General features: G+C 43.3%; 1 protein-coding gene across 4 annotated transcripts; it reads right to left on the bottom strand.

The window, feature by feature from the left end:
• Positions 1 to 9608: 9608 nt before the first annotated feature.
• LOC135409268 (3 beta-hydroxysteroid dehydrogenase/Delta 5-->4-isomerase-like) lies at positions 9609 to 22416 on the bottom strand. 4 transcript variants are annotated; one of them, XM_064644556.1, is made up of 5 exons: positions 22356 to 22416; positions 21870 to 22091; positions 17586 to 17750; positions 14696 to 15448; positions 9609 to 9867 (listed from the first exon to the last, which is right to left on the bottom strand). In XM_064644556.1, the coding sequence occupies exons 2-5, from the start codon at positions 22021 to 22023 to the stop codon at positions 9698 to 9700; spliced, it is 1242 nt and encodes a 413-aa protein (XP_064500626.1). In that variant the 5' UTR covers positions 22024 to 22091; positions 22356 to 22416; the 3' UTR covers positions 9609 to 9697. The 4 variants fall into 4 exon arrangements, with proteins under 4 accessions (XP_064500626.1, XP_064500628.1, XP_064500627.1 ...); XM_064644558.1 differs by having other exon boundaries at positions 21870 to 22087; positions 22356 to 22411; XM_064644557.1 differs by lacking the exon at positions 22356 to 22416 and adding an exon at positions 22222 to 22344.
• Positions 22417 to 23982: the final 1566 nt, after the last annotated feature.

Genomic DNA, 23982 nt, shown 5'->3' with positions numbered 1-23982 from the left:
GGTATGGTTTATGTCCTTTGCCTCCAACAGCAACATCCTGGCACACTGAACTGTGAAGCTGACCCTATTTCGTTGGCTTGGTGATGCTGCAACTTTTCTCTCCCCTGCAGCTCTTCTAAGGACTTTGTCAACTTGAACATGTATCAAGACCCCTTGTTGCAAAATTAAACCCCTGTACCCCTTGCTTGCTTCTACCAGGTTGCTGTAGTGCTCAGATTGTTCTCAAGATGCAGCTGCACGCACAGCAGTCTGAGGCTGTTTCTGTGCGACTGTGAAAGTGAAATCCCACAAAATCATGAGATTTCTCCCCTTTTGTCAAACTTGTGTGAAAGTGGAATTTTCTTGCAATACCAGATTAAAACTCCAGCTTTTCTTGAGGCTAAGTAGCCAGTGAATTGGGCAGTTAAGTCTGTCCGTCCATTCCTCTGCTCTCTGTGAAATGGAAAAAGTTGTAATTGTTTAAATGTTATTTACAGGGAAATTGGTACGAGGAAATGGTTTCAAGTGAACCTGTTTTCACCCTACACCTTTAAATTCACTGGAATTGCTGCTATAGTTCTCTGTTCTGCAGTTCAGCCCCTGAATAACCAGATTTGCTTTCTGATTCACACTACCTGTGGATAATCCTTACTGTCTGATGTCACCCATGTTGCTCATATGTGGTACCTTGTTTTCATGACTGCCAGCCTGTGCGTCCTGTGTAAGTGCTTTACATCCAATGCTCAGCTTTCCCAGGCTGTACCCAATGAGGGTGCTTTAGCCTCAGGCTGCAGTGACCTACTTCAGTATTACTTCAGAAGAGAAAATTGCTTCCGAAGTGCCATAATCTAGTACAACACATGACACCAGGTCCACACCCTGCCATGCCATCCATCTTGAGATATGGTTTTGCATTCAGCTGTTGCTACCTAGCTTTCCATGCAGCCATGTTCATGATGCACTTAGCTTCCAACTGCAGAGTCACTACCAAAGCAGCAGCTTTTGCTTCCATTGATCTCTCTGTGGTGTGCTCAGCCCTTAAGCCACCTCACTAAAATTCACTTTGTGTATCAAAGCATGTTTATGTCTATTCACGTCACAGTGTCTCCACCACTGAGACCTAACACACAAAACCTTGTGCCCTGGTACCATCAGGCTCTCTGTCCTTGTGTGTAACATTTTGGCCGATACTGTAGACTCCGTGAGTGTCCTCACTGCTCTTCACACAGGATCCTATCCTTTGTGGTCACACTGCGTTGTCTCTGCCTCTTCAACAGTGAAGTGTTTCACCCCTCTGCTTCTACCTCTTCTGAAACACACTTTTTTTTTTGCATGTTCTCTATCCAAGGGATATATATAGGGAGTATCCTCTTTCATCTCTCCTTTGGCACTCTGCCTGCATGTCACCCGCCCCCCTCCCTTCCCTTGCAGACTCTCTGGTTGTGTGTGCTCCTTCCTGGAGACCATGTGCCTTTCCTATGCATATTAATTAGCTGTATTTTAAAATCCTGAAATTAATCCTTTAATGGGCTATTTTTAGCCTTCATCTTGTAGTTCAGGGAGTTGGCTTCTCTCAGTGCTTTCTGTGGGCTTTGGAAAGGAAGCATTACTCTATCTGTGCTGCTTCACATGTAGGATGTGTGAAGATTGTTGATGGTGTTCTTCTTTTTAATGTGAAGAGCAAGAGTCTTTTTGACAATATTTCAGACTGAGCCAACTCCCATGTGAAAAGGTTTGAGAAGAGCGGTCACTCATACAGTCAAACTTACTTCCAGATAAAAATTTGGGGAAGGATTTGAGGAGGAAGAAAAAAGCACTGTGTGTCCATGTGTACCAATAATTTCACTGTTTGCTTTCTTACATGGTTTCCATTGTACAAGTAGTCACAGGCAACAGGTATGATGTGTATCTGTTACCATATAAACCAAAAAGGATGACTGGGAAGATAGCATGATGTGTTGGTATGGGGTCACACAGAAGTCCTGTATGAACTGCATTATGATACAGCAACAAAATGGAAGAATGTCCTCAAGTTGTCTCTTCCACAAGCTGGTGCTGTGTATGTCTGCACACCCATCTGTTCGCCAATCCAAGCTGTTACTTGAGCAAGGAAATCAGTGGAGGAAGTCTCAAAGAATACAAGTGGATGCCAGCAGTCTGCTACAGCAGCTGAGGGAGAGGCCTGGGCATGGGTTCCAGGAGATGAGGTGCTGGAAGATTTCCCATGTGGACAGATAGACCCATCCATGACTTGTGTGTGGATCATGTCCAGCATTCCTGTGAATCCCTTTACAGAGCTTCTGGCTCAACTTGAACCATCTGTGAGGTCACAGAATGTGTTTTGAGTTAAAAGAGTCCCTGAAGATGCAGAATTAACTTGGAATACCAAAGTTCTCAGGGTAATCAGATGCTACTTTTTATGAGATCTGTCATTTTCCAGGTGAAGGATGTATGTTACATCTCATGTAACTGAACTCCAGTAATGTATGCAATCGTGCACCTTGATTAATTTGTCTGAAAAATATAAAGTTGAACACAAGAGCTGCACAGTGATAAGGAACTGGATAAAGGAGAAATGGATGTATAGAATGGAGAAGGAAACTTCTAGGTGTTTTAATGAATGTCGCTGAATCCTGGTACTAGGACAAATCTTCTGTAATGGCAAGAATTTGTAGGAAAAAGTTAGAAAGAATTGTCAATAAAGAGCAGGAAGGATCAGATAATCTAGAGGCCTGGAACAGTAGAAGACAAAAAGTCAAAATGCAAACTTGTTTCTCCAGGGACTAAGAACTAACTTTTTCACTATTAATCTGGGATGTCATCAGTCTGAAATCAGTAACGATGAAAAAATACAGAATGTATAGTCAGTTATAATACACAGATCACCAATGCAGGATGAAAAAAAGCAAATGAAAATTAAAAAATGGTTGTGCTGGGTCAAAACTAAGATCTGTCTAACCTCAAGTCTGATCAAGAGCAAATTCCTACAGAAGAGCAAGAAAGTAAGTATTCATACTTTACCAATGTACCTTGGAATGATATGCAGCTTCATGAGCTGTTGGTGGTTATCTTTGTATTTAATAGACCTTGACATCCAGGGAGGGGGATTGTTTTTAGGAATTAGTCCAGTCACTTACTGAATCAATAGAGGCTGTCAGTGTGTAGAACAAGCTCTGTCAAAGAGCCTCATGGCATTGGCAAAGCATCCATTCATTGAAAGTGTATTTCTGATGAAAGCAAAGAAGTGTCAGTGTTGTAGAAAGCATATCTGAGATACCGTGTATGGTTCTGGTCACCTGTATTTAGAAGGGCTTGTCTCAGTGGAACAGGTGTAAGACAGGAGTATTGAGGCTTATTAGGGAGTGGAGAGTTGGCATCAGGAGAGGTGAAAGAGTTTAGCATGGCAAAATGGAAGGTTGACAGAGGGGATAACTGCTGTCCACAAAACATCAAGTGATAGATCATCCTGGGAGAGAAAAAAAAAAGCTATTTTTCCTGGAGGACAAACCTGCCACAAAAAAACCCACATAAATTGATACCTGCAATGTCTGAATCATTACTGATGATGAGGTCCTAGAAGTGGAAAACATGTTTATCTGCTGAAGAAAGGGAAGATGTGCTTGCCTGCAATTTCATGTACCTGAATCAAGAATGTAGGAGGTCCTTTCCTGTCCTGCATTCTAGAGCACCTGTGGGGTCTCTGAATGTAGAACTGAATTTATAAAATCCCTTTCCTTTGTTCTGTTATTTGTTTCTAAGGCAGGGCAAGTGTAAAATGCCAGTGGGTCAAAAAAAAAAACACCAAAACTTTTCATATCTTCATAGATGGGAGCAGTTTGTTCATGTTTGCTACACTGATTGAGTAATGATAAGTAGAAATTCATCAAAATACTTTCTATTAAGTTTTCTAACATGGTTATCCAATGATCTTTCAACATTGATTTGCTGTGGCTGTATCAGAAAGACTGCAGTGTGTTGAAGCACAGTGTGCTTCATAGGATGCCAATCTCTTTTTATCTCAAGACTTTTTTCTGAAGAAAAACCAAGTAACTAAGAATATGACAGTAAAAAGAGTGGTGCAGACCACAAATGAAGTCCTTTGTCCAGTGATTCTTACACAGCAAAATAAGTGAAGATCATCAGTACCCTCAGAGAGACAATCTCTGAAGATACTGTCTGTTACACCCACTTATATTCTCGTTTTGTCCTTTGTTTGGGTAGGTATCCCATTATTATTTGAGGTACTTTATGTCTGAGGGTTATTTCTATACTAATTAATGTTCACATTAAGGGATTTCCCTGACAGTTCTCTGGCATCTTTGCAAGTGGACTCTTAGATCTGCACTGATACGTGGTTATGCATTTTGTTCACTTTAGCCAGGGAAATAATTTCAAAGAATCTATGGATTATTGCTGTTAGTGTGCTCAAATCTTAGAACCAGTATTTCTTGGGCAACCATTTCTGTCAAACTAGTATTACTGTCTGCTAAAACCTTATGCCAAGCTCAGACACTGTATTTCTACTTGAATCACAGCAAGGTTAGCTTTTCAAGTTCTCATTAGATATTTTGCAACTAAAGTGGAAATTTTCCACAGGAAAATAATCCCCAAATTCTTTCAATACACACCGGCCATCAAATTGTGGAATTAATTGCTTTACTGTGAAGCACACTTTGATGAATTCAGTGACAACAGTGAAAAATTTACCGCCACATCCAGGAGACATTGTTACATTCATTTTTTATTAGCTGAAATAATACACAGATGCTGCTTTTCCAGTGTGTCGCCTAAGTAAACCTTTCAATATGCTGCCTCCAATTTCCTCCTCATGCTGTTTCTTAATAGAAGTCTATGGGGAAAGCACACCCACCCCTTCACAGAGCACAGCATGTAGCCCTGGAGATGTTCCCTCTGAACAGGCTATATTCAGTGCCAGATGCTTGTTAGCTGCATCAGAAAGATGCTCTGCCCACATCCATATTTTACCCCTGCTGTAGAAATTTCTCTGCCAGCTTGAGCTGTTGGAAAAGGGTACTGATGTGGCTGGGTGTGATCTGGTGCTGGCACCACCTTCCTCACCTCTCTGTTCCCTGCTGTATTCTGTGTTCAAGGCATATCCAGGCTGGTCAGCTCAAAATTTGAAAGTCATGATTTGGTTTTGATAATAGTGTCAGACTGACTTCCAAATTGGTGACATTTGAACATTAGGTTCAAATGTCAGACGCTTGCAGTCTGCCTCACAAATGCAGAACATCCTTCGCTCACCTCTGTGTAACTTGCCAGGATGTGCCAAGTTCCCTGTTTCAGGAATCAGCGAAGCTCAGAACAGCCAGCCAAGTGCAGGGGACACATCAGGCTGCCCTGAACAGATCAGGAAATCAACACAAAGGATGGAGATGAGTTTGTGATGTGGACATGAGCTGTACAGAGCCTTCTTTCTGGGAGGGTGCAGAAACACCTGATCAGGAGGATCTGGTAACCTCTGTAAGATTTCAACTGGCTCCTGTTTAGAAAAGACTGTACTTAACCTGCTTGACAACCTAGATTTTTCAAGAACTCTTGAGTCAGGCTGCGAGAATTATGAGATTGCTTCTAAATAATAAGTTTGAGGATCTTTTTCCATGTCCTCATTTTTGGTTGTTTTTTTTTAATCTTGAGCCTTTGAGTCACTGAGAGTTTAATATTTCCAGGCCCTTTCCTTTTCTTTCAGAATGATGAAAAACATGCTTAAAAAATAAAAGAAAAAGAAGACTTGGCATGTCTCCCAATCTGGCAGAAGTTCCAGTACCATGAAATGATCAAGAGTGGGCACTGCTGCATTAAGCTCACCCTGAGCATTGCTACAAATTAAAGGCAACTTGCTTTGGAAAGCAAAATTTTTTGAAAGTTAAATCTGAAGCAGATATGGATCTTCATTCCCTAGACATACCAGGCAATTTATCCTGTTGACTGTTCTGGTTTAAAGAATTGGCAACATCCTGTTTTTAGTGAGATGGCTTACAATAACCAAGTATAAAACACAACACTCAACAGCATGACATGCACATAAAATGTTCCGTGATATAACTGTGAGTCTCACAATTACCTTTGGATTCTTCCACAGATGCTTATAGGAGCAGGATAATTTTTCCACTCAAAAGTGAATAATGAACGGGATTTATACACTTTACCTCAACTCTATCACCCATGATTATTCCACCTCTTGCTGCAGGAGTGCTGAAGGAAGGAGGGAAGGGATAAACTTGTGGATTCTTTAATCCTGTGCTACCTACCTGCTTGTACAGACCCATGCAGACTTCCAGTGTATGAACCAGTTTGTCCTCAGACAAGAACAGAAACTAGACAGTGGCACTCTTGAGTTTGAGACCTTCCAGACGCTATCTCAGCTGTGCTCTAACTGTTCTGTTGTCACAGCTACACATGGCATCACTCCCACTGGAGCAATAATTAGAGGATGAACCTGAGACCTTTTCTTGAAATAGATGCATCAAGCCATTCTCTTAAAGATACACTGTGAAATTTTGCCTTGTAAGAGGGCTAGACTTGGGTTGCAAAGCACCTGAGAATGTTAGCAGGAGAGGAGGTGAGATGAATATTAGTTGTATGAATGCTTCACGTGATGTATCAGGTTAATCATTTGCCTCCGTTTGTCTTGAGTCCAGTGTACCCAGTAGCAGGCAATCTGCACCAGCAACCTTGAACTGTGTTATTTGTGATAAAAGTGCAGACCTTGTGAAGACAGAAACTCCACAGTCAGAATATTAAATTGGGCTTCACAGAGCGAGTGAGGAGAAACTATCGCTTAAGATACCATCTTGTGGTAGTAAGAGGCACAGACCAACAGAGACAGCTCATTTAAATGGTGTGAAACAAGCATCAATCCTATCGAATAGCTGATCATAAACCCCTTCTTTTCTAAGCAAAGGATGCCACCGTGGAGTAAGTCCTAGGCTCAGATCCCGCTCTGCACGCTGTCTTACCCAGGAGCTTCGGGGAGGGGACATACTAGAAAAGTCACAGTTTTATATTGCACTCACCCCACCCAGCGGCCGGTCCGTGACATCCCTTTTCCAAAACACCTTCCCCCGTGAAAGGATGATGAGATAGGAATGTGGACTAGTCCTTACCCTGGGACCCCACCCAGATCTATCCGTAGCCACTTCCCACCTGCCTTTCCAGTACACCAGGAGGCTTTGCCCTCTGCCTGGGCACTGATGTTCAGCATAGCACAGCACTTCTGCCTGCTCCCTGGAGTTCCCACAGCTTCAATCCAGGCAGAGAGTCACTGGCAGTATAGCCAGGTGGAGAGATCCCAGCTGGGATCTACATCCTCTGGTGGGACTTGGTCAGTTTGCAGTTTATCACAGTGCTTGTTACAAGAGGTGATCGAGCTCCTGCTGTTAAATTTTCTTAGTTCCTTTCCCTCATTCATAGCAACACCACAAACAGAGAAGTCAAAGTAAATGAGATCATCATAAAAGTAATTACTTTTTCTCTGTAAATATATAACTAGTAAATGTAAAGGTACTGAGGAAAAGTCCCTAGAAGCAAGAAAAACACTGCAAAAACAGTGCCTCAAACAATTCTTACAGGCAAAACCTACTGTGCTGTGCTCAGAGTAGAACAGTTTTCATTTCTTAATTATTCCTTATGACTGGCCAGAAAGACCATTGCTCCAGGAGTACCTGTGTGCCAGAGTTTATTTCAAAAGCCCCAAAGACAAGAGACATCAGTTGCTAGATGGACCAAAAGAAGCCTGCCACAAGAGTGACCATCTTGAACTTAGTGACGGGCATTTTAATGGAAGATACTCATACTATTGAAGGGCAGTGCTTAACTTTCAGCCCTCATTCTCTACAGTCCTCTTTACCACCTATTCCTGTGACTGCATTTGTGAGAGCAAGTGCATCCACTGATGAAAAATGTACTTGAAGAAGCCAGTTTTGTAGACATACTATACTATTGGTGCCTAAAGAGTTCTCTGCATTTTTCAAATGGGACATGAACTTGACAAGAAGAGAAGCCCCACCCCATGAGCTCCCCAGTTCAAGCTGGTTTGTTAATTGAGCATCTCACTGCCAGGAACTTCTGGCCACATGACAACAAACCCCCTACCAGCCCAGCTGACACTCACAGAATTGAGTGGCACCTATAATAGAACCAAGATGGAGATTTAATAGATCCTCTTTACTTTTGATTAGTGTCCTTTTCCCTTTCATAGATTAGTCCTCAACTACTTAATATTCTATGTTTGTTGCTAGTACTGGAAAGGTGCATCTTATTTAAGAAATATGAGAAGTTTAGTTATTTGAATGAGGAACTTCTAGAAATAGCAAGCAGTGTTATGGCTAGAATATCCAGTGCACAGCCATACAGGAAGTCTGTTTCTCCAGTGGCTTTTGAACTGAGATGGAGATGCAGATGGATAGCTTTAGAGAGGGAGAAGAATATTATATAGGACTACAGGAGTCATGACAAGAATTGGTGAAACAAGGATGTCTTTTGAAATGTATCCGACTGTACTCCCACTTTCCAAATGAGCATCACAGCTGCTATAACCTGTTATATCTAGATGTATAAGTGACATATTTTTCAGGTAAAGAGATCATTGTTGCTCTTGGTTTCCTACATAACAGAGGCTGTTATGTAGGAAATGTTTCACATTTTGTTTCTGCACCAAACCTATGAATTGAGCCAAAGCTTTTTTTAAAAAAAAAAAATTAAAATGCAGATTTGATTTAAAGATCGTAGTTGAGAAAGTAAACATTTATTCTGTGATTTTTATCATTTAGTCTATATTGATTTATTTAATGTCATAATGTAAAATGAAAACATGTAAATCAGACTTTATCTAATAATAAATCAAAACTTTTATCATTATTTGAAATCTGCAATGCACTCAGAATACCAGTGTCACGCTTGTCTGACAAAATGAATTCTTCATGAAAACATGCTATTTGACATTTACTATCCAACTGCCCTCCATTGACTATAGCCTATATTAATGATACTAGTGTCAATCAAGTGTTTATGATACTGACATGATAGCCACTTTTGCTTCTGTTCCTCTGGCACTTCTTCAGTATTCCTAAATTTATGAAAAATATACATTAATAGAGTTCCTGTTCCCTTTTAGCAAGCAAAACTCTCTGTCCTCTCTAGTGGCAAACTATTTAACAGCAAGTGGTGGTCTTTAAACTTAGCTTTTTGCACCTGCTGGAACCAGAAGTCATTAATTTGTCTGTAGCATGTAATTATCACTGCCATATCTTTGCTACTTCTTCCTTTTCTGCATACCTGTAGGTAAATAAACACCTTTCCAGCAAAGGAACCTTAACTTTTTTCTTTTCCAGTGTGTTTACAGAAGCAAAATTTTTCTTACTGACTGCTACCCTGCTGACAGTGGAGCTTCATTGATAACCAATAGTTTGCTTTACTGATTGCCAAACAAATTAAATTAGATGAATGGTACTGGTCAGCTAACTTAAAAATAATAAGGCTCTTACCGATCAAGTACATTTTGGTTGCCATTTTGCTAACCTGCCAGGTGTAAGAGTATATAAACAAGCAGCTACAAAGTAGAGTGAAGTGTAAATGTGCAGCAAATCACCCACTCTGCAGATAGTGTGCCTGTTCTCAGAGTATCTTTATTAGCTTGTGTTTGTTATTGGGTAACAGCGTGCACAGGCTCTCTCTGCTGAGCAGCAGAGTAATGTGTTCAGGTACCCATTCCCTCAGGATTTCGGTATTTTTTATTACAGGCACTCCACCATTTTGAGCAGACACCTGAAGTGAAAGACAACACAGATGCAAACCCAACGGTGCTCAGGGTGTGTGGGTGCTTGGATCCATCTCTCCACTTCACCTTCTGCTGGCCCTCCCTGCACCCTAGCACCAAGAAAAAAAACCAAAGAATTAATTAGAGGCATAAAAATCCCCACCACACCACAAAAACACAACTAAAAATAAATAATGTAAGCCTTATGTTTTCCTTCCTTTCCTGCTGTCAGGCAGGTTTTGCACCAGCAGGTGCTACAGGGAGCTGGATACAGCACCAGGGGGCTGCGAGAAGCTCAGCACAGGGAGCCCTTTCTGCAAATTGAAGTATCTTCACCATGTTTGGGGTTTTACCCTCACTTCGAGGTCTTATTTCACAGTGGGGCATTGACCCACCAGCTGCTTGTGGCACTGGGCACCACCAGCCCCCTGACCTGGCAGCTCTCCGGGAAGTGCTTCCTGCGTCAGCCCCCGAGGGGAGCAGCAGGAGGAGTGGGCCAGGAGGGAGCCACCATCCTCCTGCCCAGGCCCAACATCGAGGCTTCTCTCAAACACTTTCCCCACTGTGTTAACACTGGAGCTGAGGGAAGCGCCCAGGAGGCTGGTTCCCCTCAGACTGCACTCCCACCCCACTGCTGTGGGACAGAGTTTTCTTCACTTGGGTGGCAAGGCAAAGGGTCCTCCTCCCTGCCCTCCATCCCCTGGGGACTGTGTCTGCCATGCAGGATATGCACAGCTCAAATTTACTATGTGGTGGGATAAGGGATGGGGCAGTGATAATGCTGGGGCAGCCTGCAGGTTGAAGAGTATCCTCCTAATGGAGTGGCTGTCTAGGTGGTAATTCCTGCTGTTCTGAAGTCTCCTTCAGGGTTCATTCACAGTTGGTCTCCAGACAGAAGAAGAGCAGGAGCTGTGCATGGCCATTTTCAAGGCAGGGAGGGGATCTCCCCACCAACATCCCCAAAGGCGAGGAATATATCAAAGTGATTCAGTACATTTGTAACATAAAGCCAACAAAGTCACTTCTCTGTTGAGTTTGCAGGCAAGTCCAGGGTATCATTAGTCATCAGAGATTAAGGATGGGAACAATTCTAAATCCCTGTGTGAAGAACAGGTGTTGCCCTCCGAGTCCAACCTTAAACTAGCCTTTAGGAAAGGCTCACAGTCTTGAAGTCCTTATGTTGCTTTCTTGCTGAGCCCTCCTGCTGCCTTCATTAAGATGAGGAGGTAAATAATGGGAATGAAGATGAAGGTCCCCTGGCAGACAATCCTGAGAACGTGAAACAATATGAGACATTGCCAGAGGCATCTGAAGATAATGCTTTCCAGAGATGTAGCAAGGTAGAGGCCTATAAGAACCAGCACATGCCAGAGATGCACCAGAGAGCTCTCTGGGGAGAGACAAGATGATGGTATTCATCTAGAACAGGCTCTTGAGGGCCTCAGTGTCATCCTTCTCCACCCAGAAGATGCTATAGGTGACAATCACTCTGGATACATGAGTCAGACATCAAATCTTCATCAGTGTGAGGTATCCCAGACAGAGAAACCCCACAAATGCCCCAAATGTAGCAAGGGTGTCAGGCGGAGCTCTGATTTGATTAAACACCAGAGAACTCACACAGGTGAGAAGCCCTTCATGTGCAGCAAGTGGTTAGCTCCCACTGGACTCCCACAGAAAAATACACACAGGAGAAAAACCCTACTCTTATCTTGAACGTGGGAAAAGCTTCAAGTGAAACTCTCACTTGGGGAATCACCAAAAAAACTCACAGTGGTGAGACTTCCTTCAAATACATGCAATGTGGAAAAGGCTTGAGGGATTTCTCAGCACTCAGCATCACGAAACCCACACGGCTGAGAAGCCCTGTGTGTGTTCCCAATGTGGGAAGTGCTTCAAACAAAGCGCTTACCCCAACAGACACCAGTGAGTCCACACAGGAGAAAACCTCTTTATATGTGCTGAGTGTGGGAAGTGTTTCGAAAACAAGACACACCTCAAACAGAACTGTAAATTTCACCTGAAATGGGCAGCAGGACAGCATTTCTCGTGAGTCTATGAGCATTGGTGCACCACCTTTAAAAAAACCCTCAATTATTAATTCTATGGTGTGAATAAAAGAAGGAAGAAATCACAAAGGCGAGAAGAAGGTCTCTGTCATAGTATGAACACCTTGCTGATGAGGTGGGAGGGGGTGTTAGAGAAGAAACACAAGTGGGGATTAAGCACCCTGTCAGCAGGAGTGGCTTGTCATGGGGATTGAAGGAAGGGATGTTGTATCAAGAAATAGGAAAGAAGCTCAGCAAAGAAGGAATTTAGCATTTATAAATCTGATTGTTGGGTGCCAGGCTCCTGGAGTCGTTAAAAGGTCCCACTGTCTTACTGAGAAGGCAAAAATGGCAAAGTAAACTCTGGCAATGGGAGCTTGCATTTGGGAAAGAAGTCACTAAACTGCAGAAGAAAAATTGTCCTCTCTTCTCTCTGGCAGCATCTGTGGATATTTTAGGACTTCTGTTAAACCTGGGGAAAGATGTCCCAGTTTTCTAGTATATGTTGTAATATTCCAGCTCTTTGATGTGCTAAGTGCCTTCCCCTATTAAATAGCAGCTTTGCTTCTGTTGTTCTCTCCCTTCCTTTCCTGCTCTATTTCCATGTGCCTGGATTGCCCTTTCTACTCCTCCTTCAGTGACAGACACATGGCTGCACCCCTCACTTTGGTCTCACTGAACATTAGAATGAAATATAATTAGCCTAGGAAAATGATGGATGTTACTGTGTTAAACACCTTTTTGCTTTTCTAAGCGGTGTTTGATAACCACCTTCAGCAGTGTTTTGTCTTATAAATCCTGACAGCCTTATTCAACCCTGGAGGCAACTGTGTATATGTAAATACATGGACCTGACCTGTAGCTTTACTAGTAGCACTCAGAGGGCTGTGAATTCTGGAAAGGAACAGGGTATGAGTGGTGGTGACTGGAGGCCCATAGACTGCAAACAGAGAGGCCCAGAGGGGAATGGAAATGGAAATAGAAATGAAGAGTTCTGGAGGGGAGCAGAGTACGTACAGAGGTGAACGGAAAGGAGGCTTTTGGTGAGAAAAGGAGGCAACGAAGTGCGCTCTTGGCAGGATTGCAGATGATACCAAAGTGGGGGAAACAGCTGACAGGCTTGAAGGCAAAGCTGCCTTTCAGAGCTACAATGTGGGCTGGAGGAATAGGCCCACAAAAACCTGACAGAATTCACCAGGGACCGATGCAAAGTTGTGTGCTGGAGCTGGGGCTGACTGGCTGGGGGAAGCTCTGCTGAAAAAATCTGGAAGTCTTGGTAGACATCAAGCTGGATGTGAGGGAGCACTGTGCTTCAGCAGCAAAGGTGGTGGGACAGTATCCTAAGCTATGTCAACGGGAGCATAGCCAGCAAGCAGATGGAGGGCAATGATTATCCCCCTCTACTCAGCAACAGTTTGACAAAATACAATGGAGGGAAACAGAGTGGGCTCAATGGAGATTGGAGGGGAAAAAATACGCGAGAGGAGTGGAGCGAAACAGGGTGTGCATAGAGGGATAGTTCTGTTTTGCTGAGTGTTTACAAGGCCTTCAATGGAAGACTGGAAAACTTATCTCTGTGTCCTCAGAATATGACTGGAAGTTCTGGTGTCTGGTATCGTACTACTTCAGCTCTTTACACAGTTAACCAAAGATGTTACTAAAGCAAATAGTAATATTTGCACTGGGACTATCCAATGTCTAGGACACTGAATAATTGAACTCAGCACAGACTTTAAGTTGTCAGCATCTCTGGAACTGTGATTTATTTACATTAGTACTGAGTCAGGTAAAATGTTTCTGTTCACACCATCCTGAACAGAACAGAGAAATTCCCATCTCTTAGAGTTGTTTTCAAAAAGTGGGACATACACTGAAGAAACAAACACTGGATGACATCTGCTTGTTCAGACAAGATCTGCATTTTTGGCCTGAAAGTCAAGTTACACATTCTGCAGAAATTCATATGGCCATCAGAGTAGAATGGGAGCAGCACATGTGCACCTATCTGCTAAGGTTAGCCTTTGTTCCCAGCTGAAACCTGGTAATTGCATGATTTTTTTCAGCACTGTTTACTTTTTCTCAGTGTTCACAAATACTTTGACTCTGCAAAGGACCAAGGCTGTCCTGTAGTATTTTTCTCCCTTTCATTTTCTTGAAGCTGTTTGCTGGACACCCGTCAGATTTATTGCAAAATTTGTAACTAGGAAAATGAGAATTTACAAGGAAGTATTAACCTGACCAAATTTCCCCTTCTCTCCCTCCACATACTGTCCTTACTGAAACTGTATTGCACTTTTGGCCTCACAATGCATACAGGGCTCAAAGTTTGACTGTCAGGTGAATGGCACAACACTTAAAAACTTGTAACAGCTTTTGCAATCAGGTGGCTTCTGCCTGCTGTGTGTTTGGTAAGGCTGGCAAGCGGCGCTGAGTGAATAGGGTGTAGCTGAGTGGCACATATTCGTAAAGAGAAATCATAGTTCTAGGAAAAGTTGTGCTTTGGTGGAAAAGGTGGCTTGGAGTGAAAGAAGGGTTTATGTGTTCACACCGTGGATTTTGTGGAATCTTACGAAAGTAAATCTTTGTGCTGCAAAGATGTAGAAGTGTGTGTGTGGACTATACAGTAAAGTTACCCTCATCAGCCTGTATTTGATAAGCAAACGAACATTTCACTTTTATTTATTCTGAGGGTGGGGGTGGGGCAGTGGGCTGTTGCACAAAGTATTCTTTTAAATGCTTTGTAGTCATCTGCTGCTGCTGCTGCTTCCACAGCTCTCCTCTAGCTCAAGGCCCTACTTGTTTAGCTGGGTTTCAGCTTCTCTTTAGGCTTAGGCAGCATTGCTTTGCAAGTACAGCCTTCGCTGGGGGATCACAGAGGCAATCCACTCACCAGTACACTGCTTGGCCTCTTCCCACGTGTAGCGAGGCACATAGCCAAAATCCTTTTGTGCTTTTCTGTAAGAAAAGGTGAATGGAGTATTCAGGAGGGTGACCAGGTGACGGTTGGTGGAGGGGATGTATCTGACAAAGGGCCGGAGCAAGAAGCTCACGATCTCCAGCAGCAGTGAGAAGTAATACAACATTGTCAGAGGCATGGGGAGCTTGGGCTCGATTCCAAACCCCAGGTCCTTGGTCAGCTCGTAATTTAGGTCTGCGTAGCTCATGTGAGGAGTGTCATCTGAGATGTAGTAGAACTTCCCCCTGACATGCTTGGCTTTCTGCGGGACTCTCAGGGCTTTGGCCGCCTGCACATGTGCCCAGGCGATATTCCCCACGTACACAGGGTTCACCAGAGCCTCCTTCCTGGAGAAGCGCAGGTAGACATTTTGGTTCAACAGGCACTTATCCAGATGACCTTGAAGAAACGGACATCCTTCTCCAAAAATGTACATGGATCTCAGGGCACAGGTCATCAGTGTGCCGCCATCCTTTAGCACCTGGCCATCTGCTTTCAGCACAGAATCCTCTGCCAGTCTCTTACTTTGGGCGTAAGGAAATTTCGATATGCTCTCATAAGCTGTATCTTCGTCACCATTGAAAATTGGGTCACCTCTGCAGTTTGGGCCTGTCACTTCTATGGTACTGGTGTATATGAAGTGCTGGACGTTACAGCGGACACATGCCTCCAGCAGTAGCTGAGTACCTTCAAAAGTGAAACATGCAAGTCAATCTAGAGCTCCCAAAGTAGGAAAAGAGGGGTTTTTAGATCAGAAACAACATCTCTGGCCTGAGCTTGGTCAGATCTCCTCTCTCTGCAGCTTGAAGAATCCTGTCCTGAACTGAGAAGTACGTTAAATGAAACCAAACCTGTTTAGATTATATTTAATTACTTTCTTTATTCCCTTCCTTTTAAAAATTTGCTTCCCTATCTTCCTAAAAAGATATTTTTGCACTGAGGCACTGTGTGGCATGTGACAGAGAGGAAAGCCCTGTATCAGGCCGAGTTTAACTTGTTTGCTTCTGTTCTGCTTTGTGAACATCCACGTCTGATTTCTTGAAACATTTGTATTATAAAAGCTCTATTTTCTAGGAGAAAAAAAACTTCTGTCCTGCAAGCCTATGAAGTACATAGCAGTCTTGGCTGGTCAGAAAGCCAGAAGAGCATCAGAGTGAAAGTGGAGGGAAACAGGGAAAAGAGGACAGAAGTATTTACTGACTGAGGTTAGGGTCGGTTTGCTCTGGTGCGTGCTTTCATTCTAGCAAATGTTATCAGTAACCCTCACTGACCCAGTGGGCTTTTTTCACCCATGGGCAGACACTGTTGACATCGGGGTAGGGAAGGGGGGGTTCAGAGCTTACAAAGCTTTCTGGTTTGGGGACATTTTAATATTTGTTTGATTTTTTGTTGGGGTTTTTATTATTATTTTTCCCCAGGGATTTAGGCAACACATTCTGCTGTGAAAAAAGTGATTGCAGCAGCAGTAGAGTCATAAAGACAGAGCTTTACAAATCCTCTTTCTGAACTACCAACCCTGTATATTTTTCAAACTACCCAATGCACAGGTTTCCAGGAACTTGGCTCTCTGCTCTTCCTCCTGGCAGGGACCTAAGAGGCTGCCCACTGGTCTCTAATTTGTGGTCACTGACAATTTGTGGCTTTGACTGAGCAGAAATGAAAGGTTCTGGAAGCAGAAGATACTGGCAATAAGTCAGGCTAAAACAAGTAAAATGCCATCCCACTCTTTTTAAGGTGCATGTAAGAGACAACTCGACTACAAAGAATTCTCTCTTGCTCTGAACACTGGTGAGTAGCCAATATTTGTAAAGTGGTGCCTGTAGAGGTATGTTCCTTATTTTTCTGTGAAGAAGTCCTGTATCTGTGGGAGAGAGGAACAAAGAACTGGGAAAACTATCCATATAAACAAGAACATCTTCCCCAAATCTCCCCCAAGTTGCTGAAGCAACACAGCCGGGGAGGTTCAGCATGCATACAGGTTGAGCAGTACCAGTTCTCTGAAAAGCATAGAGAATTTTGGGATCACAGAGAGGGGGGTGAAGTTGTTCTTTTAGGAAATACATTTAAATTTCCTGGCAACTGATACTACACAGGCCATTCCTAGGCCAAAACCTTCCCCTTCATCTGATCTTTTCAGGAAGAACAAGGGTTCCTCAGTAGAAGGGGAGACCCCATCAATGAGTCACTGAAACCCCTCCCTCCCACAACTTTGAGTTTGTTGGGGAATTTTTAATTATAAACTCAAGGTGGGAGAGCCCTTGTTCCTCTCAACTGCCTTCTTGCACACCCAGACCTTATGGCAAATGGAAGGAAAAGAAGAAAAGGAAGAAGAAAAAGAATAGGAAGCAAAGAGCCACAGACTCTGGGATGTTATCGATGCAACATTGCTGTAACTGCAGTGTTTGTAAAAACTGAAAAACGTACACAGGCAGGGATGCTACGTGGAGAGGGAGAATAAGAACTGATTTCTGAGGTGGGCATTGGGATTTCAGAGGTGAATTGATTTCAGAAAGTTCCACTGAACATGGGCTTGTGACTACAGCCACTGAAGGCAGAGTCTGTGCAGATCTCAGGATGGGCATATGTAACCAAGATGGAACGATCCAGCAGTGCCCTGCAGCGGGAGACTGGGTGTGGAGAGGCCCAGAACTGCATAGGGCTGCATGTACACACGCTTTGCACTCTTAGGTATGCCTGTGCAAGATGCAGAACAACACAGTTAGCTTGGCTCAAGGTAAACACACATCAGGTGCTCCCTTTCCTGAGCAGATGGTGATCAGGACATAGTAGGCACAGGTTTGAGAAAGTTGCTTCACCTGCTCACCTGTTACATTGACTTCCCAGAGCAACTTCTTCTCTATGAGGCCCAGGGTGTCAATGAGGGAAGCCGTGTGGATGACGAGGGAGACTCCCTGACAGGCACGGTGCAGGAATGTCACATCTCGGATGTCCCCTTCCAGGATTTTCACCTCAGTCTTACCCTTGAACTCTGCAAGAGCGGCAGAAAACAAAGCAAAAGAGTTTACAGGCATCCTAAGAAAAGCACTGAAAGGAGTGGTGAAGCACTGACCCTGGCTGGCAGGTGCTGACAGTCCCAGCACAGGAATGATATTTTAAGGCTGGTGGAACAGGAGGTATTTTCCAATGACTGTATTTTCAAGTGCTAATGGCAGTGCTATAAAGGTCTATGTTGCATTACCTACCACATATTTGGAGCCAATATTCAACACATTTCTTTCTTTTTTATATTTAAAGAGAAATATTTTCCACTGATAGCAAGATTCCTTCAGGTGAGACTATTTTAAAGTTCACAGGGGAGTAGCTTTGGCTATCCATGTCCTGAAGACTGTGTGGCTATAGATGTGTTAACCCAAGCCAGGCGCTGCAAGCTCCTGTCTTCAAGGTGATGAATGATCTCTCTCCACCCACAGCATGTGAGCACAGAAATGTGTTCACACCTACTTTCTTCCCCTTGACCTCACCCATATTGCAGCTCTTCTAGTACATCACATACAGTTCTGACACATCTTTTTCTTATACATTCACCAGGACTTATTGTGCTTTTTCCAGCTCTAGCTCTGGCTCCATTTCAGCATCTGTGCTGTGGGGTCATTTTTAGTATGTACATCTTATCTGAACTCTCAAGACTGTTCTCCTGAGCTATCTCAGCCCTGGCTTGCTTTAACTCCTGATTTTTAAGCCCTCTCCCTCCACAGTAGCTAATGTGTATGACCCTGGTCAGCTCTAGGTCTCAGAGCCATCCTTGCCCTACATTGTGCTGAACAGAAGCATCTTTTCTACAGCCCAGAACTACACCAACAAATGAGCCAGCACAAGATGATCACTTGGAGACATTTACAGTCTGAGCCAATGCTGCTCTCCTGGGAATTCAACTGGCCTGGCTGCAGCAATGCCATGAGAGAGGAGAGGACCTTTTCAGCATGACCCACAACTTTTAAGGAGGTGGTGTCATTACAGCGGGTCTTCTCGAAGACTCTGCTGTGGTTGCACTAGATGGCTCCCCAGGCACAGCTGCTGGGGAAGGACTCTGCAGCAGAGGCAGATCCTCTGTCTTACTCCATAATCAAGTGCCCCTTTTAGATAAGAGAAGAACCTGATCAGTTTGTACAGCTTTTAGCCTCAGCCACATCTGAAATCTTGTGCATCACCAGCTCCAAAGCAAGCAGTATTTCATCCCGTGTCTTTATTATGAAACACTGAGAGAGGTAGCAGTTGGGATCTGAGTGGGAATATCTTTAGGCATGCCTGTAAACTTCTTAGCTTGAATTTCTTAGTGTTCTTTTAGATAGGACCTAACATCTGTGAGGTGAAGCGTGGGGGAAGGCATTCCTCATGAGATCTCTCCATTTTCCTGATTAACTGGATGGTTCATTAAAATGGTCTACTTTGTGTATTCATGGGAGAAAATTTAAAATTGCATCTTATTTTAATTTGTAAAGAGTAAAGGAATTTATTTGCTTCTTTAGCTCAGAGAAGCTGAAATGTTTATTCTGTCCCCCTTTCAGCTACTTGGATGTTCAGCTACTTGTTTCCACACTGCCTTTCTGTTTTGAATGCCCTGATAAAGGCAAATTAATGTCTTCAAGGTTGAGCAAAAAGATAGCAATTTTTCCTCAGAAAGAGTTCTGGAAAAAACCCATCACATTCCTTCTCCCTTTACTTTCCTTCTATTTTGGATCAGTGTTGGATTAGCAGTGCAAAACCATTCAATGCTCAAGCATCACATTACCTATAAATATGTCTCTGAAAAATGACATGAAAAGAGGGTTCAGGGAAGGAGGGAAGAGATGTGCAGAGGGGTGACATAAGGACAAGTGAGAAATCCTCTTGAGAACAATACTGGAGTTCTAACTTCGCCAGAAGTGCCAATGCAGTAGTGAACAAAAAAAGAATTGTGTTAAGTGGAAGACCAGGAAAGGCAGAAAGGTAAATCCGAAGTGGGGATGGGATGTAGGAAACCCAAGGCACCGAACTACTGTGTTCAACCTGACGTTCATTCTCAGCCACACAATGTCACTGGGTAGACTCCAGCTCACAGCGCTTGACATTAATTGGATCATCCTGAACTCCTCAGGGCTGTGGAAGAATGCTAATGCCACTATTCTACATAGATTGAATGCAGTGGTCAAGGTCTCAGCAGGAATGTTATTTGGTTGAAAGAGGAGTGTCCCTGAGTGTCTCCTGGCACAAGGAGCTGTAACTTGCACATACTCTTCTGTCTCTGCCCTGACTCTGCAAAGAGATTGCAAGTTCAAGGTGCTCAAGAGATTAGTGAGAAAAAAACCCACTTAGCTCTGCTCCTGGCTATTCAAGAAATCCAGATAACACCTGCTAGCAAGTAAAAGCCTCCACAGTAAAAATAATGCAGGTCAGAAGACTCCAGCCCTACAGGTTTTGTAGCAGCCCTGCACTTGGAATAGGAGTCACTGTGATAGAGAAGAGCTTGAAAGGGAATGGCAGGGCAATATTTCAGGTAGTCCCAAGCACAGGCTCTGGTAGGACACTTGAGGAGATGTAGCCACAAGGGCTGATCCAGACAAAGGAACTGCCAGTCAAAGTGCAGCGGTTCAAGTCTGTTTAAGCACATCTGGAATGCCAGCCTATGGTTCCTACTACAAGTTTATGGGGGAAAAAATGCTTTGATAATTGATTTTTCTCTACCTCCTGTACTGGTCAGATAAGCAGCAGGAATTTCAAAAGAATAGGAGAGAGGGTGTGTGGGCAGTGCTCAGTGGAGGAGGAAGGGAGGATAAGAAAAGAGGGCAGAAAGCTTGCCTATTAACAAAAAAAGAAAAAATTACAGGGAAACCTTTGCTGCAGCTTAGCCAAGATTGTGCCCACACAAACAATTGTTTTCACTCCCTAGGATTGTCCTCACAAAGCTCTTCTGGCCCAAAGCAGTGCAGATGCCTCTGTTGCTGTCCTGCTGCATCAGTGCTAAACTACACACACTCTGGCTTCCTCAGCCTCTACTACAGCTGCAGGTTTTGTCTCTGTGGCAGTGTTCTGAAAATCAGAGTAGGAAGGGCTGCTGCAAGGCTCAGAGCCATCTAGCAAAGAAGTCTCAGTTCTATAAAGTGATCATAAAGGCTTGTGCAATTTATACCAGGTTTATGGTGCACTGTTACTATTCTTTGATGATGTTTAAATGATTTATAGAAAGATTGAGGCTCTTCAGCAAATCATATGAAGGTATTCCAAAAGGGTTCACATATATGTATAGAAAAAGAAGAGTCCTGAGGTGAAGATGTGATGAAGGAAAGCATTAATAAGTAAATGTAATGTAAGGACTTAAGACCTTGATTGAATTTTGGTCCCTCTGTGCCTTTTTATAGATGTGCTCAGTATCTCAGGAAACGGGACATTTAAAACAATACTCTGAGCTGCTTTCCCTGCCACAGACTGTTTCTAACACTGGGCATATCACTCATTTGTGCTGTCTCCAATCCATTCAAAAAGCCAGAGTCCTTCCTTGCACTTTGCAAAGGGGTCCTGTCTCTTCTGCGCTTAGCACAAGTGTTCTGCTCTCTGGAAAACTGTGGTGATGTTAATAACAACAATTTTTAAAATACCTCCTCACAGCTCTCAGTCAGAAGATCACTATTAACCAAACTAACCAAAGGTTGAAGAAAACTGTTAGAATTTGCACCCACAACTTTGTCACTGCATTCTAGTCTGGCATATCAGAGCCCAGCACAGCATGCTCTGGATAACACTGCCCTCCTGCCCAGTATAGCAAAGCTTGTGTTTTCCTTTCTCCTGAGCCAAAGAGTGAGATTTTTACATTAATTTTGCTCTGTGGGTTTTGTTGTAATAGAGGCCAGGTTGAAGACAGCCTGTTTACTGAATGAACAGTCTCTCTCTCCCAATCTAGAGAAGCCTCAGTGCCTGACAAGGAAAACTCTTGTTTTCATTTTACATCTGATTTCTGAACTGGAGGGAGAGGGAGGGATAAAGCAAGACTTCCTTGAAATAAAACTTCTATCTGCAAAGCTGGTTTGAAGGAGAGGATAAGACTTCCAAGCTATCCACATGAGACAGCAACACATATACCTGCAACACACAGTCCTCATGAAATGGTACTTACTTTCAAATCTGCCGAGTGCTTCCTCACTAAAGGCTTTGTCCAGCAGTCTGATCTCAGCCAGAGCCTCCTCTTCTTCCAAAAGCAAGCGGACAATCCTCTGGCCAAGAAATCCTCCTGCTCCTGTCACCAGACAGCTTACCCCAGCCAGGGACATTGCTCTGGTTGCTCCTCGGTGTCAAACTGGCTGTCTCTTGAGCTTAGGCAGGCTGGTTCACCTCCTGCCTGAGGGAATGAACATATGACATCAACCTCTGGAGTCTTTACAAATCAAAGGATGTTACCAGAAGGAGAGACTAATGAAAGACAAACTCTAATCTCTACAATAAGCAACAATATTTTAAGCATGTCTCACTTTTGCTAGCTATTGCTATTCAGCAGTAGCTTACAGATTTTTTCATGCAAAGGAAAAATACTTTAAAACTACTGTAAGTGAATTAAATTAACAAATCAGAAAATGCTCAAAATCAACTTCAATGCCAAACAAACCCCACAAAAATCTGCCTCAATCCTTGGTTCCACCTCTCTAACACGCAGAAGACTGTGGGGGAGATTTGCCTGTATTTATACACTGCAGAGCACTACCTCACTCATTTTGCTCCCCCTCCCTCTTGAGTGCCTCCTTTGCTGCAAAAGAATGTGATGCTTCCATACCACCACCACCACCCCTCACAAAGACGGGAGCTCTGGATGCAGTGAGGTCTAAGCCTAGATGTGGTCCTGCAGCCCCAAATTCTGGGAGAGTAAACCCTCATGCTGATAATTCTCTCTAGCTTCACTTTCTTGTGTAATACGGTGTCAACATGGAGGTAGGGAGCATTAGAATTAAATATAAATAGCAGGAGTAGCTATTTAGAGTGGTTTGAGGACCAGACTCTATTTTTTGGGTAGTGTGCATGGGCTCCTCACTCTGTGCAAAATCAAAAACTAACCTCTGGGATTTTGTGTTTGTATATACATTTTGTATACTACAGGCATTCAAGGTGATGAAATGGTTTAATGTACCATCAAAGACAAATTAAAGCTGCAGGAGATAAAGATTCACCTCTGGAAATGCCTGGTGTGAGTGTACCTAATTAAAACAAGGCTACTTGTTCCTCTGCAGTGAGCTGTGTTGTTTACATGTTCAAAACACAGGGAAAAGGCCCAGGTATTTCCCTCTTCTCCAGTTCTAGCAAAACTCTTTTCTAGTGTGAGCCCAGAGCAAGGCTTAGGCATTAGCCTGAAGCTCCTAATACTTGCACTGCCTTCCTGGGTCTGTCAAGACATGCTGGCTGCAGCTCAGTTTTCTCTCTCTCACACACAGGGATAGACAGACATCCCTGCTGAAGCAAGATGATAAATAGGTAGCTACCTTAAGAGATAAGGAAGCTATGAAGAAGCCAGGCAACACAATTAATTAGGCTGAAATCACCGGAAAATGGATCACTGATTTTGGGCACAGCTGGAATGAATATCTAAAAATGTTTTGATTCCATTCACACAACTAACTGCTAAGCTCCCTTTTTTATTCTATCATAGATTTTGTTCACTCATTAAAGAGAACCCTGGAGAAAAGCTATAGAAGAAGCATCCCCACATTGTTATTTTTTTAGAGCAAAACTGGGCCTGCAAGGGACAGGAGGAGAGCGAAACCATTTCTGTTGGAGGAGAAAGGTTTCTAGCTGACACAGATGACAAAGTTTTGGCAACTGTTTCAATCCTAGCATCCTTGAAAATCCTTTCCTTACACTAACAAATCTTTAAAAAAAATTGTTATCAGTGCTTCTTTCCTTGGCTTTTCACGGGCGGGACCTTGACATTGTATGTTCTTATCAGAAGCTGCTGCAAATTAATTTTGTGCACTTTGCAAGGCAAAATAACTGGTCAGAGCCTGCTGCTGCAAGTGATGTTCTCTGTAACAGGGCTTTCTTTTTTCTTTTAGGAAAGAAAAAAAATGCCTTAAAGAGGCATTATAAAACCAGATAACACAGCATAGCTTCTTAAGATGGAAAACACTCTCCTACACCAAGCTTGCCTATTAGAATGACCAAGTTTAGCAGGGGTAGTGCTTATATGAGAATGAGTGCTGCATAGGGGACTGCAAGGAGATTTTGTCCTCTTGGGTACTATTCAG

This window comes from Pseudopipra pipra, chromosome 2 (assembly GCF_036250125.1).
Source record: "Pseudopipra pipra isolate bDixPip1 chromosome 2, bDixPip1.hap1, whole genome shotgun sequence".
NCBI classification, from domain to species: domain Eukaryota; kingdom Metazoa; phylum Chordata; class Aves; order Passeriformes; family Pipridae; genus Pseudopipra; species Pseudopipra pipra.
This window is presented reverse-complemented; position numbering and strand designations above follow the sequence as displayed.

Excerpts from the sequence above, each read along its gene's own strand:
- LOC135409268 (XM_064644556.1), bottom strand. The coding sequence starts at position 22,023 with ATGTCCCTGGCTGGGGTAAGCTGTCTGGTGACAGGAGCAGGAGGATTT. Across the intron at positions 17,751-21,869 it reads AGCACTCGGCAGATTTGAAA|AGTTCAAGGGTAAGACTGAG; the intron begins GTAAGTACCATT and ends CCGCTCTTGCAG. Across the intron at positions 9,868-14,695 it reads AGAGGCCAAGCAGTGTACTG|GGTGCAGGGAGGGCCAGCAG; the intron begins GTGAGTGGATTG and ends TCTTGGTGCTAG.